The 14,932-nt window shown below is 60.1% G+C and overlaps 2 protein-coding genes across 6 annotated transcripts in view; one reads left to right on the top strand and one right to left on the bottom strand.

Annotated features, from left to right (window-relative positions):
* Positions 1-710, bottom strand: part of MGRN1 (mahogunin ring finger 1) — a 52,019-nt gene extending 51,309 nt beyond the window's left edge. For 2 of the 5 annotated variants that reach the window (XM_065030813.1, XM_065030816.1), the window contains exon 1: positions 515-710. In XM_065030813.1, coding sequence (XP_064886885.1) covers positions 515-602 — 88 coding nt within the window. In that variant the 5' untranslated portion in view covers positions 603-710. Of the gene's footprint in view, positions 1-198; positions 366-514 lie in introns of those variants that run through there. The other 3 variants (XM_065030815.1, XM_065030818.1, XM_065030819.1) reach the window with 2 other exon arrangements.
* A 5,247-nt stretch (positions 711-5,957) lies between these two features.
* Positions 5,958-13,615, top strand: UBALD1 (UBA like domain containing 1). Its single transcript, XM_065030864.1, has 3 exons — positions 5,958-6,199; positions 11,423-11,482; positions 12,501-13,615. Exons 1-3 carry the CDS (start codon positions 6,092-6,094, stop codon positions 12,819-12,821), a joined length of 489 nt encoding a protein of 162 aa, XP_064886936.1. The 5' UTR covers positions 5,958-6,091; the 3' UTR covers positions 12,822-13,615.
* The last annotated feature ends 1,317 nt before the right edge of the window (positions 13,616-14,932 follow it).

A 14,932-nucleotide genomic window follows, 5' to 3' on the forward strand; every position in this document is an offset into this window, starting at 1 on the left:
TACCAGCAGGAGATGTGCCAGTGGCCGCAGACCGAGGGCTTGCTGCCGTGGGGTTTCCAGAGCAGAGAAGCGAAGCTTTTGCTCACCCACCAGGACCAAAGCGCAGCGCCCGAGCTGGGCGGCCACGGACACCAGCAGCGGGACGGACGAACGGTTTCAGTATTAGATTCAGGGCAAAAGGCCCTCCTGCATCCTTACACTTCAGCCAAGCAGGGCACCAAGGCGGCCTCACACCACAGGTTTGTCCCAAGAAGATCCGTCCCTCGGCGCTCCGCACCGGGGAGGCCTCGCAGCTGGGTGGGCAGGGCCAGAAGCAGCCCCGGGCCCCCCTCGGCCCGGCCGGTGACGGGCACTCCCGCAACCCCTTCCCCCGGAAACCCCGCGGCCCAGCCGCCCCGGCACCGCCCCCCGCTACGCCTGTCCCGCTCGGGGCGACCGGGGGTCACCGGGCCCGGCGAAGGCCCGTCGCCCTCCCCCGACCCGGCGCTGAGGGGGGTGGCCCCACGGCCCTCACCGGACTTGGGCGGGTAGCGGTAGGCCGAGTTGGCCTGGATGTCGATGTCCTCCACGCCCGCGATGCGCCGGCTGAGCAGGGAGCCCATGGCGGCGGCGAGCAGGGCGGGCGGGCCGGGGGACGCGGAGCGGAGCGGAGCGGAACGGCGCGACGGCGGCGGCGAGCGGCCCGCACCCACGGCGGCGGCGCGAGGCACGCCGGGAGAGCGAGTCCGCCCGCCCCGCGACTACAACTCCCGGCGGGCCCCGCAGCGGCGCCGACCAACCGCGGCGCGGCGTGGGACACGCACGCCCCACGGCCTCCCCGCGGCGCTGCGTGCGCTCTGCCGGCAGGGGGCGCTGCCCGCGGGGCCCGGCCGGAGCTGCACCGGGAGGCGGCGGGGAGCGGGCACGGGGCTGCACCCTGCACGGGATGGATGCGCACCCTGCACAGGGGATGTGCACGGAGGATACCCGGACACACACCTTGGATGGGGTTGCCCAGGAATACACCCCGCAACAGGGATGCACAGAAGGGATGCACAGAGGGGATCCCCCGGGACACACCCTGCACAGGGATGCACCTTGCAAATCGTACAAAGGCAAAGCAAGAAGAAGGAATTACATTGAGGGTGCCTGGCCAGGACAGCTCAGCCCCAGCAGGCTGTTTTGCTCAGCCCAGATTAACCTGCCGGCTGTTGTTTTACTGAAGAGTTTCAGGCAGCACAATCATCCTCATCGCCCCCTTTCCTGCTGGCTGGTGGGGACCAGGACATGATGCCGGTGGTGCATTCCCCCTGGCACGGTTGGTCTGTGTGGGCCAACTGGGGTAGCTGTGCACCTCTCAGGAAGCTTGGCATAGGGATTCATGACCTGGGCCAGTTCTCAAAGGTGGTACCTGCTCCTGGCTGAGGCTCACTGCCAGCAGGAGAGGAAGGCAATCAGCCTCCCCAGCTGCAGGACTGTGTGACATTCACAAGGGGAAACCTCTCTTGTTTCCTCCTCTCACAGATAATCCACACAGGAAAGTGAATGGAGCTGTCTGAGGCTTGGACACGAGAGCAGGGAACAACTGAATGCTGTCCCACATTATGATGCAAGGGCCAGGAGGATGGAATGGAGGAAGAGGCATAGAAGAGTCCCCACTGATGTCTCAACACTGAGCCCTGTCCCCTCTGGCACAGAGTCTTGCAAAGACGCAGGGAAAAGCCACTCAGACGTGGCTTGTTAAGGCAGGCACCTTCCCGCACACACGCTGCAGACAGGCCCACTCTGCAAAGGAACTGGGGACCCAAATTCCCAGCGGTGCAGTTGGGGATCCCCAGCAGACATGAAGGAGCTGCAAAATCTCTCAAATCTGCCTCAGGAGCAGAGGACAGGCAGGAAAAGAGGGCTGGGGTGTGGAGAGACAGGATGCCACTAGGTTCTGAGCCTGCCAGCACGGCACGATTTTATGATAGCAAGTGAGTGGGCGGTGGGTGGAATTTGCTGGACATAAACACAAACTAAAACACACCCAGCAGGAATAAGCAAACAAACCAGAGGGGAAACGTGCTTCCGGCTAGTTATTACCCTTGCAGTTGTTGTGGCCACTCTGATCATAGCCACTCTGCACCGGCGGGGCTGTGCGAGGCACACGCTGCAGGGGAATGGGTGCAGAGCAGGACCAGACCTCGCTCTGCTGCGTCCTGTGGTACAGCAGGGCTGGCAAGGACAGAGGAAAGCCAGGGAACTGGCAACAGCTGCATCCAGCCAGGAAACCATGAGAGAGAGGTGCCCTGCACCTGGCACAGAGAAGACAAGAACTGCTCCTGGGTACTGCCCACTGTGTTCCCCAGGATCCTACTGGCATCCAGAGCAATAGTGCCTCTTGCTCAACCAGCCTCTCCATGCAGGAGTTTCTCATGACAGAAATCGCACTGAGAGGGAGGAATGGAGTCTACTGACCGGCAAAGCAACACCCGTCCCGTGTCTCCTGCCCCAGAGCATGTTGCAGCCGCTCCCTGCCTGCATGGGCAGCTCAGAGATGCACCTCAGTGCTGGGAACACACATGTGCCCTGGCAGCAGTGGGCTGATGCAAACAGCTTGTGTGCCACCACCAGCCCAAAAGCAAGCAGGGTGAACCTATAACTTCCCATTGGTTCACCCTGCACCCCAGCAGCCAGTCTGGGGCTCGGTGCAGGAGCAGACCCGGCACAGCAAGGCTCAGCAGCTCCATCTCCCTGTGCCATGCTGGGAACAGGTTGCCAGCAGTGGCCAACAGGTTGCAGGCATGGGGGCAAAGCAGAGCCAAGTTTGCATCACGCAGCAGGGCAAGGAGGGGACTTTGCACAGGGACAGCGCTGTACTGCTGAGAGCCCAGGGCTGTATGGGTTAAGCATGGAAGCCAAGGGGAGAGCCGGCATCCCGGCAAGCAGTGGGGCACTGGCACAGCCGAGCACCGGGCCACCGGGGAAACAGCCACGGCAGGAGGCTTTTGTTTGTGCAAAACCTCCAGCAGCAGGAAGGCCCTTCCCGGGCCACGCAGCTCCCCGGAGCTTGGAGGAAGCGGTTGGGCCCCCAAGAGGGTTATTGTCATGTGGGAGGGCACAGGCCTTTGCTGAAGAATATCTCCCTCAGGGCCCTGCTCCGTGAGAGGTATGTCACACACAAGTACAATAGGAGCAGCATGCCAGAGACGGGCTCAGCCCTTCTGCTCTAAACCCCAAAGCCCAGAGCAAGCATCGGGGCTGAAGAGCAGCACCTCCAGCGGATGGCAGCTCCATTACCCCCGCCTGGCCTGGGGGACACAGGCGCTGGCACACATAAAGGCAGGATTTGCACCACTCGCCTCCTCTGGCCCTTGCAAGAGCCACTGCCAGCAGCACGGGGGAAGGAGAGTGGGTGACATGGGGACAGAGCTGCTGGCAGCAGTGGGGCAGGGAGCTGGGCTGCCCTGACAGCCTGCGTGTGGGGAACCAACACCACAGCCACATCCCATGGGCTGGAGGAGCAGCAGCCCGCAGCACCATGGTCACTTTAAGAGGTGACAACAGTCCCACAAACCCTGGTGGTGCCACCAGGGCTGTATTTTGCACCTTCACCCTTCACCCTCCCTGAGCTCACGCTTCCCTCCCATGTGGTGCTGCCAGCCCTGGGGCCTGCACCATGGTGAGAATGGAGAGGCAGTAAGGCCCCCCCTGACATCCCTCCCAAAGGGATATAAATACTCCCATGAGGTAAAATGGAGCCTGAAACCTCAGGTGCCATCACTGTGCAGACCAAGAGCAGCCAAACTGCAGAGGATCAGAGTGAAACTGGACCAGGGCTCGTGGACAGGAGTAGCAGGATAGCAGAGGGATCCCTTGGCAGTGAGCCCACCTCTGCCAGCCCTCAGGGCTCCCCACTGCTAGTCTGCATGCTCACGTTCACCACGAGTTGTGTTGCTATGTCCCAGACCCAGCTGGAATTCACTATATTGCTTCTTCCTGCAAAATGTGGATGAAAAAGGAGTTTTGAAGCTGGACACGTTTCACACGCATTTCACCAGCCACCACAATGTGCCCTTCAGGAGTCTCCTTGGACGTCTCTGCCAGGGAGGCAGCTATGAGCATGCCCATGTAAACAAGGAAGTATGTTTGCCTGCAAACCTTCCACTCACCAGAGCACTGCATCCAAAGTCCAGCTGCTCATGCGTTTATTACACAGCAAAGCAAGTTGCTTTGTCTTTGCCCCCTCCCTGGTGCTGTCACTCGCTTTGTCAGGTACGTGCAGAACAACCAAGGTTCAGGAGCCCCGGAGACTACGAGCAGTTATTCCTCACCAGGAGTGGCGAGCCCATGAACTTTGCCTCCCTAAACACTGCAAAGGGCTCCAAAGGGCTTGCAACCTTCCCTGAGAGCCCTGCTGGGCCGTGGCCAGCCTTTCCTCCTTCAAAAACCAGACTGCAAAGTTTCTAAAAACATCTGGTTCTCTCTGATCCTTCAAGAGATTTGTTTTCCCAGCTATATTTACACCTTGCTGCCTACAGATCTCCTCACTTCCCTCCTGGGTTTGTTTCAACCTTGTAAAAAAAAAGATGGGTCACCTCTTGATGCGTCCCACTGCCACCACCATACAGCTGTGCTCTCACTCCAGTTCGGGCAGTGACATATGTACAAGAGGAGAAATCGCCCTGACCTCCCCAAGGCCTGGAGTACTTTGCACAGTTTCTAAAGGAGACGTTGAAGATGGTTACCAGCTGGTTGACTTCAGACAGTACTCTGGCAATTTATGTTGCAGCAGTGGAGGCTGCAAACCCCTCAGGTCAAATACGTGACCTTCCTGAACTTCAGCCATTAATCCTCACAGCTCAGAAGTATCTGCAGCCATACACAAAACACCAGCCAGGGTCAGAGGTGTTAGCGAACAAACTGCTCGCGGTGAGTCTAAGCCGCAGCACAAATTGCAGGAAAGAGCCCAGAATCACTCTGGGAAGGTGGAGGAGGTAGGGGGCCATCGCAAGCCCTGTGGAGCTAGTGGTTAGCTTCATCTCGCCCGTTTTTCCCTTGCTTCATTACTCTCCAGCCACTCCACCGCCTGGCCGTGCCGGCTTATCGTTTCCTGGTACTTAGCAACACCATTGTCCGGCCGGGGTGCTGCAGCAGGGCCCGGCAGCGCCTGCCTGGCTGCACGCTTTCATCTGCCATGGCAATGTTCCGCTCTCAAAGGATCCTTTCATGCTGCTGGGAGCCCCCCAGCACCTTCCAGAACCTTCTCCTGCTGTCAGCTCTCCTCTTACATCTCAGCAGCCACATCAGCGGGGCGCAGGGACACGCTCTGGCCGAGGGGAACAGGCCTGCAGGGGAGCTGGGCAAGCCCCCGACTTTTATTAGTGCTGCCGGGAGCCCTGGGCCAGGCCTGAGGCCGCCGTTCCCTCAGGCCCTGAGGCTGTGCGGCGGCACCAGCTCCAGCCCAAGGCAGTTGCGAGCCGAAGGACCCCCGCCAGGCTCCTGCAGGCCAGCTCAGGGCCATCCCTCGCCGCCGCCGCCCGGTTAACCATTACCCGCGGGGCCGAAGGGCAGCGCTGGCCCCGCCACGGCCGTTACCCCCGGCCCCGCGCCCGCCGCTCCCCGCACGTCAACAGGAAACTGCACGCGGCCGACTGTAAACACCACCCGCGGCCCCCCCCGCCCGCCCCCATAACTCGCCCCGCCCCAGCCCTGGCCCGCCCCCGCCGCCCTCTCATTGGGGGCAGCGGCGTTGTTGACCATATACGGTCAGGTACTACCAAGCCGCGGGCGGCAGTTGGTCGGCGTGACGCGTCACTCAACGCGCTCCAACGCCCGGCGCCCGCTCCGCAAACAAAGCGGGGGCTGCCGGGATTTGTAGTCCGGACGGCGCGCAGGCGGCACGTCAGCAGGGCGGGCGGGAACTACATCTCCCAGCGGCACCCCGCGCCCCGCCCCTCCCTGCCCCGCCCCTGGCGGCCGTCGGCGGCGCTCGCCGGGCGCCGTGAGTCAGTGCCCAGTAAACATTGGCGTGAGCCGCGCCGGCTCCGCCATGGTGGCGGCGCCGTGAGGGCGGGAGGGCGGCGCGGCGGGCTGGGTGCGGCGGCGGCAGCGGCGGGGGGCCGGGGCCATGGACGAGCTCAAGCACCAGGTGATGATCAACCAGTTCGTGCTGGCGGCCGGCTGCGCCGCCGACCAGGCCAAGCAGCTGCTGCAGGCGGCCCACTGGCAGTTCGAGGTGAGGCCGCCGCCCCGGTGCCGGCCGCCGGCACCGCCGAGCGCTCGGGGCGGTTCCCCTCGTGGGGAGCAGCCAGCTGGGTCTGGGCAGCGTGGGGCGCGCCCGGCCCGGCCCTGCGGGGCACGCCGCTGAAACCCCCCCCAACCACCGTGCGTCGCCGTGGGGAGCGTGGCGGCCGGCGCTTGGCGTGGGTCGCGCGACGGGGCAGGAGCCGGGGCTGTTCGCGTGGGGCGGGGAAACGGGGAACCACGGAGCGCGGGTGGGTGCAGGGTCGGGACCCGCAGACCGCTCCGGACCGCGGAAGGACCGGGGCGCCGAGCCCTCCTCCCGGCCCGGGCCGCGCTCCTTCCGCCGCTCCCGGCCCTCCCGCGTGGCCGTGGGCCGGAAAACCCCAGCGCAGCCTTTTCCCACGGCCCTGCCCTGGAGAGTGAGAGTCCCCAGGCAGCCGTGGGAGAGGAGACTTTGTAGGTCAAAGCTTTTCTGGCTCCAGATGCCTTTTCCTCTTGCTCGCGGGCAGGATACTCCGTGACATCGTCAGGGGTTAACATCACGAGTGGGGCTGGGGTTGTGGGTGGGGAGCCCCCCGGCAGCCTTGCTGGCTGCTCTGCTCCTCCAGAGATCCCCAGAGCTGAAGCAGGGGGAGCAAAGGGTGGAGTGCGGCAGCTATAGGAAGCAAAGCTCTTTGTAAATAGGATTTTTTTTCCTTTTTCTTCTGCAGCCCCAGCAGCTCTCTAGTCTGGAGCTGATGGATTTGACACTAATGGCACCTTTGTAATTGAACTATCTGTTTTGTGATGGAGGAGGAGGTCTGAGTCGGTGTGGAGAGCAGGAGGTTCAGTTCGTATTCATCCCTGTGGCTAGGGCAGCTCTGGTTCAGCATGCAGCACAGCCCGGATGGGTGCGAGCGCCGCTGACAGGCCTCCTTGGCGTTATTCAGGGCTCGTTCTGTAACGTGATGGCTCTCGAATGGATCGGGCACGGAGACAGTTCATCGCCGTGTAGCCACAGGATTTCCAGATGCTAAATCAGAGGCCACGAGGCGTTCAAAGTCAAGCTGTGCGTGGCCAGGGAGTGAGTGGGTGGGTGGGTGTGTGGGGACGGGTGGAAATCCAAGCCAGCATTCCCCTCCCCTGTGCCCGTTTAATACCAAGCTCTGCCTACGGGAGCGCCGTCAGCAGTGCATGTGTTGCATGTGTAACACGCTCTGGGGTTTGTTTACTAATACAGTTTGACAGTGGCCCTCTGGGACAGCCGGGGTTCACTTCCACCACCTCCGTGCATGTCACAAAAGAGCTGGGAATGGATGACAAAAGTTTAACTTTTCTTTCAAAAGGTGTTTTGCAGAACTTTGCCACCGTTTGGCGAGTTGCACAAGTACAAACGGCTGTCTCCTGCCGGCTTGGCACTCACATGACTCAGAGGAAGCTCAGCTGTAAACAAACACGCTGCGATGAGCAGTTACCATGTTCCCACTCGCTTTTGGTGCAGCGGTCAGATAATTCCCTTTGCAAAATGGCCGCTGGGCATGTCTTCTTTGGGGAGCTGCGCTGGGGAGGTGTCGTCTCCTGACTCCAGCATGCTCTCACCTCTTACCTGTGATATTCTGAGGCTTTTGTTCTTCTAGTGCAGTACCCATTTGCTGGCTGGCCTGCATCTGCAGCGAGTATAAATTGCTGGAGTTCAGGCAAGTTCAGTGCTGATTTATGCTGCCTTCACTTGTAGTATCTTTGGATTCAAAGTGCTACTCCAGGGCCGTGGTGTGAGTCAGAGCAACTCTGAGGACGTTGCTCCTGCCTGTAAGACCATTGTGAGGAGAGGTGTTCCCAACAGCTGAGGCAAGCTGGGAGACCCAGAGACAAGACAGCAGGAGCAAGGTTCTGCCAGTCCTGTGCCTCTGTCCTGGCCAGGACCTTTCCTACGTGGGCACATGCCCCACTCACTGCTTGTCACAGCCACACAGGGATCGGGAGCCTGGGTTGTTGGGTCACTGGTAGGAGAGACGAGAGAGGCTGCTGTGGAACACAGCTTCAGGCTGGTGGATGCTGGTGTTTCGGGACCGCTTTCCTGGGCTGGGGCTGCTCTGGGGCCGTTGTGGCTGGTGGGAGAGGATGCAGTGGTGGCTCAGAGAGGGTTTGTACATGGTGTCCTGTTGACTCTGGTGGACCCAGAGTTTGGGGGTAAGTGACTCAGTCCAGAACAGTGAGCAAGGTAGGAGGTCAGGAGACCATTAGGGATAAAGCTGCCTTCAATGTGGCACAAGCTGACCCAAGCCTGTATCATACTCAAGGGCTTGACAAGGGAGTTGTTTATTTTGCATCCTCTCCATCCCTGGGGAGCAGGGCAGTGTGTGGGTGATACCCCACTTGCCATGACTCCACTGCTGTTTCGCAGGGACTCAGGACAGGCTTTCTCGTGGCACACCCGACATGGTTTACAGCTCTCGCAATGCTGTGGGCTCTTCCGTGTGTCTAGGGAAAGTTGCGTTGGGTGCCAGCAGGGATGGTGGTGCCAGCAGGGATGGCCATGCCAGCCCAGCCCTCCAGCAGCTGGAGCAGTGCCATGACTGATCAGAGAAGGAGGTTTAGAGGCCAAAGAAGGCGATTTGGAGCATCTCTGGGCAAGGGCTGGCACTCAGCCTCTAGGGCCAAAGGTGCAGGCAATTTGGAAGAAGCCAGGGAGGGCAGCAGGTACCTCCACCATGGCTGGAACCCAGCAGGCTGCCAGGGAGACACTTGAGAGTTTGCAGGGTCTCAGGCTGAGTGGTGGGTCAAGCTCTTTCCTAGATAGAAGCTTATTATTTGGCTTTGTTGTGTGCTCATTGCCCCTGGGGCTGCTTGGGAAGGATAAGAAGACTTCAGCTTTGAAAAGAAAACCCACCCATTCCTTCCTTTTTCCTGGTGCTAAGTGTCGTGTCTCTGTTCAGAGTAGTGAGGTTGTCTGTGAAGAACAAGAGGAGGAGCAGGTGTCTGGCACTGCCTGCTGTGTTCGTGGTTGGATTTCCACTTCCTCTTCTGATTTATTTATGTTTTATCGACCACTGTTTCTTTTCCTTTGTGGCTCAAGGGCAGGGTGTCCCCAGGGCTGCTCTGGCACTGTGGCTCCCTGCTGCCAGATCCCCTGTGCTGGCAGCGGCTGCAGCTCATACATGCACCTGGGAAGGAGGTGCAAGTGCAGCTTGGGCAGTGATGGGCAGGGGATCAAACAGCACCCGGGGTCCGGTCTGAGCAGCTGCACAGGGCTGGGTGTTCCACTCCTCCAGACCGAGCTTCTTCTGCTCAGCATCCAGCTCTCATTGCATTCACCTCCCCACCTGGGCCCTGCAGCTGTCCTCCCTCTGATTCCATCACCACCAATGCCATTGGCCCCCTGGTAGGGTCTCTGTGTGATCCGGCTCCTCCAAAGCCCCTCATTTTGCATCTCGGGGGGGACACAGTGGCCTGGTTGCCTGCTTCCACCCAGAGTGACACGGGTGATGGAGCAGGGTCAGGGCTGAGCTGTGGCTCAGGCTTCTTCTCGAGTAGAGGAGCCTTAATTGGCTTTGCTGTGGCACCAATTGCCCCTGGCACTTGTGACGCTGGCTGGAGGCCTGGTGGCATCAGCAGCTTTAGTTATGCGTGCAGCCCTGGCACCCCGTGCCCCTGAGGGGATGGGTGCACTGGCCTCTTGTCCACCCGCGTTGGGGCTGCTGTGGGTCCTGGGTCCCTTGGGAGGTGGCAGCTGCTCCCTGCAGCTGGAGGGAGGTGAGTGGTGGTCAGAGGGGTTGCTTCTGCCACGCTTGGGAAGGGGCTGATGGAGGGAAAGAGATGCAGAGTTTTAGGCAGAGGGGCATGTGATAGTGGTATGCTTCCTCCACCCCGATCACGGCTTTCATCCCAGTGCTGGCAAGGATCAGTGGGGATGGGGACAACAGGGACTGTCTCTGCCCCTGTCTGCTGATGGCACAGTCCCAGATACAAAGCCACGTGGAAAACAGGAGCACAGAGTGTATTTAATCAGCTTATGGGATCTGGCTGTGCCCGCACCTCTGCCTGTGCTTCCTGCTTGCTGTTTCCCTCCTTCCTTATCACGATCCTTTCTGTCTGAGCGATATGGCCGGTGGGTGTTGATATCAGACCTCACACAGGATGACGGGTAACGTGGTGACAGGCGTGTCACTGCCTTAGAAGTGTCCATCTCTCTGTCGGGACATTTCCATGATTCATGTGTGCCAGGCTGTTCAGAGCTCATCTCCAGGGCCACAGACCCTCATTCAGCTGTATGGCCATCGCTGAAATCCAGCAGGTCCTGGCTGGGTTATTAAACACAGCACCCCGGCTTGTAGACCTGCAGGGCAGGCTGCTCCTGGTGAGGGGATTGAATCGGGGCTGATGGAGGGGGACTTTTCCTCCAACTAGAACTGAATCCAGACCAGCTCTCTAACATTCCCATCAGGTCTGATCTGCAACTGAGTCAAAACGTTTTCTAGCCCTAACTCAACTAAAGCCCGGCACAGAACAGGGTCAGCTTCACCTCTGCCAGTCCTGCATCAGCCCCGTCCTGCCTCTGCTCCCCCAAGACCTGGGCTGGGTGTCTGCCCTCCTGGCCTGCCTGCGCCCCAGTGTTCCCTCCCAACAATCCCCCCTTTCGTCCTGTCACATACCTGTGGTGTGTGAGCTTTACTAGATTATTACTGGTCTGAACTGGAAGTTAGCCAAAATAGTATCAGTCATAACCGTACCCTGCCTGCTCAGAACTGGAAATGCTCTGGTGTATAGGATGGGCTCCCTGCTGCAGCCCCAGTCCTGGGGATCTCCCGGCGTTAATATGGTGACTATGATCTTGTCCTGTTAAGGACACGCATCTAACTGGTTCCCACTGGTCTTCCCCTTCTGGGTTTGGATTTGGTTTCCCTTCTTGCCCTGCACACAGTGGTTGTGGAGCTGCGAGCTGTGAAATGCCTGCTGGGGTCTGCTCCAGCAGTGGCCGCTTTTCAGCAGTGAGCACAGTGACCCCAGATACGTGTGATCCCCTCCAGCCTCGGTGCAGGCCTGTGTCCCTCTTGAGGATGTGGGAGCAGCTGTGTGGGGCTGGGGGGGACAGTCCAGCCCCCACAAGGACTGATTTGGATCATCTTTGGGGTCCTGCAAAGCCCTGCTGTTGTGTGCAGGGATGAGGTGGGTGCTCAGTTTGCGTGCTGGTGGTAATATCATCTTCCTTTTTCTTTCTTTTTTTTTTTGTTTTCAGACTGCTCTCAGTGCTTTTTTCCAAGAAACAAACATCCCCTACAGCCACCACCATCAGATGGTAAGTACTTTCCCACCTCTCCAGTGCTCATCTGGGGCACAGCACCAGCTGGTGGGTGCTTTAAGCCGCTGCTTGTGCCCAGCATGCTGCTGGTGCCCAGCATGCTGCTTCACATCTCCAGGAACACAAGCAGGCTGGGCTGGCCGGCTGCTGCCAGAGCTGCCTGCCAAGGAAGGTTTTGCTGGAGAGTGGCTGGGGGTGGCATAGTCTGTCCTATGCCGCGGGACAGTGAGTCTGGAGAAGCCCTCAGAACCTGCAGAGGGGTTGGGGCTGCCCCTCAGAGAGGGATTGACTGATGGAGGATGCTTTTGGCATGGCAAATGGTCCAGACCAGCCCCAAAATGGCAGAGAGAGCCTGAGAGGAGCCTGGAGCAACGGACTGAGATACACGTATGCTGCCCACGAAAGTCCTTGTGTGCTTGCTGGAGCAATTGAGCATGCAAACCTCTGCTCTGATGGAGTGTGCCTCCAGTACAGCCTGCTTGTCTGGATGTGTGTGAACACTCAAGGGTGTGCACACGTGGGTGCTGCTTGCCTCTGCTCTCTCCGAGCTGTCCCCAGACTTGGTCCCTTTAACTCTGGTGCTCCAGCAACCCATAATCTGCCTGGGGAGATGTGTCTGAGGCATTTGCTGGCTGCCATGGCCTCTTATATCTCTGCAAGACAACTGGGGATTGGGAACATGCAGTAAGTGTGCAGAGCAAGTGCCTGGCAGGGCCTTAGCACACCTGGTCTCCCATGGGGCGGGAGCTGAGCTGGAAAGCTGCAGGCTCAGGGTGGCACCAGCGGGTCATGGAGCAGAAGAGCAGGCACAGCTGGGTCCTGTCTGAGCCCTCTGATGAGAGCTCTCACCACATTAATCTTCAGAGCCTTAAGTGCTGCCTGTAGGCAGCGCGGGTCTGGGGGCTCCCCGTGCTGCAGCAGTGAGGGCAGAGTGCTCTTGTGCTGGGTGCTGGTGGGAGGCAGAAGCTGAAGGACTCCCCCACCCCACACCTGACCCCGTGTCTCCTTCCCACAGATGTGCACTCCCGCCAACACACCGGCCACACCGCCTAACTTCCCCGATGCCCTCACCATGTTCTCCCGCCTCAAGGCCTCCGAGAGCTTCAACAGCAGCAGCCCCGTGGCCTCCATGGCGACTTCCCCGCCACCCCCGGCCCCGCCGCTGCCCCAGCATGGGGCCTTCAACCCCGCCTGGCCCGCGGCTTCACCCCCTGGCCAGCAGCAGAGCATGTGGACTCCAGCCCCCCCAGCGCAGCCCGCAGGCTGGCCAGCCGCCGTCTCCCAGCAGGCCACGGCAGAACAGAAGGCCAACGTGACCATGGAGGCAGAGAGATGAGGCCGTGGTGAAGAGCGCACGCGGCGGGGACCCCTGCATATGAATATATATATTTTTTTCTTTTCCCCCTCCCCGAAGAGGAGAGGAACTCTGCTGCCAGGGCATCTGGCAGCTGCTGAGACACACAAGCAAATAGCTGCCTTGCATGGGTTTGGTTTGAAGTAGTTTTTACTTGTCCTCGAGCTGAACAGAGCTCCCCAGAGACAGCAGGAGGCTGCGTGGGACGTGGGACTGGTGCCGGCCTGAGACCCCACTGGGAGCAACCCCTCCTCTCTTGGGACACTGGAGTTTGCATGCAAGTGACATTTACAGAGGAGGTCCCTTCTTCATGGTCCCCTGGGCCACCCCACCAGGCAGAGCGGGCTGTACCCAATTGTTTTCCCCCATCCCTTGGCCCCACTCACTGGGTGGAGGCAGACACCCCACACAGCTTGTTTTTTGTGAGGTGGGGAGAGAGCGAGGGCTGTTTCTGTTCGGCCGCGGCCTCCGCCACCCCGTATGCGCCATGCTCGCTGGTGAGCAGGGCTGGGGGAACACCAGCTCCTGAGGAGGTGCCCGGCCCCTCGCCCACCTCAGTGGTGGAGAGCAGGGGGTGGGCCATGGGGGGCCCGGCTGGGCCAGCACACCCTCCCCTCACCCTCCTGGGATGGGGTTTGCCCCGGGGCTGTTTGCATGACACAGTGTAACCCTAGAGACTGGGATCGTTTTTAACCCCTCTGTTCTTTTCTCCGGGCGGCTGGAAGTCTCTCCGGGTGCGCCGCAGCCGCTTGCAATACATGCTCTTCTGCTTTGAACCCGGTGTCTTTGCTTCGTTTGCGGCAGCAGCAGGATGCTGGGAAGGGTGGCCTGGGCTTGGGGTGTTGCAGGATCCCTTCTGTGAGTGGCTCTGAGTGTGCTGTGCCTCCAAGCTGGGGCTGGCTGCCTTTGCTCTGTGTGTGCTGTTCCAAACACCCCATCCCAGCTGTGTGGTGATTACCAGCTGCCTTTGGCCAGGTTCATGGCAGGGCTCAGCCCCAGCAGCAGCCAGCTCTGCTCCACCTGCTGCCCCACCACATCAGCTGTGGGTGTGAAACCCCACCAGGAACAGGGGCAGGCTGATGGCACGGCTGCAGAGAGCCCTCGCACTCCCTGCGTGACACTTACGGGTCTTGGGTGTCTTGCTGTGACTGGGCTCTTCTCCCCTCTTCACCAAATGATGGAAGCCAGGTCCTTTGGAGGTTGCCATCCCAGCTGAGCCCTCCCTCCCCATGAGGCCATGCCCTAGCATCCCCACACTTACCGGTCAATAATTGATATCTATTTCTTATTTGTGTTGCTAAAATAAACATTGTAGGAGCGATGGTTTCACCCATGCTTCTCTTGCACAGCCTTAGCAGAGGCTGCGAGCGAGGGCTGGAGCTTGTGCTGCTCTCTTGAGCCTCCTGTGCAGTGTTGTGTTAGATCTGTGTGGCTCCATCCTGCCCCAGTGAGGTGGACTGGGCCGAGCTGGTGGCATCTGGAACAAGCTGGGGCCATGGGCCTCCTGTCCCAGCTATGGTGCCTTGGTATGTCAAAGCCAGCGTGGAGTTCTGCTGTCAGTGGGCATGGGGGTTTGCAGCCCCCAGAGCCCTGGACAGCCCCCTGAGGCCCAGCTAGCCAGGCACCTTCTCTCCTCCATCCTTCAGCTGCCTTGCCTCGCCCAGCACTTTCTCCAGCCAGGCAGCCGTGTTCTCCAAGGTTCCCAAGTCAGCTGAAAACAGACACCAAAGCTTTGCTCCAGGCAGTGCTAGCTCCTGCAGGCCCCCAGCATGGTGCTCTCCCAAACCTAGGTGGCTTTATGGCTGTGGAGACTCCCCAGTCCTGGGCATGGGCAGCAGTGGGGCACCCAGTAGTGCCACAGAGGGCAGTGAACACATCCATGCCAGCATGGCTGGGAGTGAGGCAGAGGGACGGGGAGCTGCAGCAGCTTGGAGACCCAGATGGGATGGCTGAGTGCAGCCCCACCATCCACTCATCCTGGCAAAGGTTCAGTGGCACAGCCTGGCATGGTGACCTGGCATGGTGGGGTTGTTGCTCCTCACTGTGCTGCTGGAGCTGGCTCTCAGGTCCCCATGGCTTCATGCTGTGCCAGC

This window comes from Columba livia, chromosome 15 (genome assembly GCF_036013475.1).
Source record: "Columba livia isolate bColLiv1 breed racing homer chromosome 15, bColLiv1.pat.W.v2, whole genome shotgun sequence".
NCBI lineage: Eukaryota > Metazoa > Chordata > Aves > Columbiformes > Columbidae > Columba > Columba livia.

What these genes read in the sequence shown, in the direction of transcription:
- UBALD1 (XM_065030864.1), top strand. Translation starts at nt 6,092, where the DNA reads ATGGACGAGCTCAAGCACCAGGTGATGATCAACCAGTTCGTGCTGGCG. An exon ending in CGGCCCACTGGCAGTTCGAG is followed by an intron (nt 6,200 to 11,422) that starts GTGAGGCCGCCG and finishes TTTTGTTTTCAG; the next exon opens with ACTGCTCTCAGTGCTTTTTT. An exon ending in ACAGCCACCACCATCAGATG is followed by an intron (nt 11,483 to 12,500) that starts GTAAGTACTTTC and finishes TCCTTCCCACAG; the next exon opens with ATGTGCACTCCCGCCAACAC.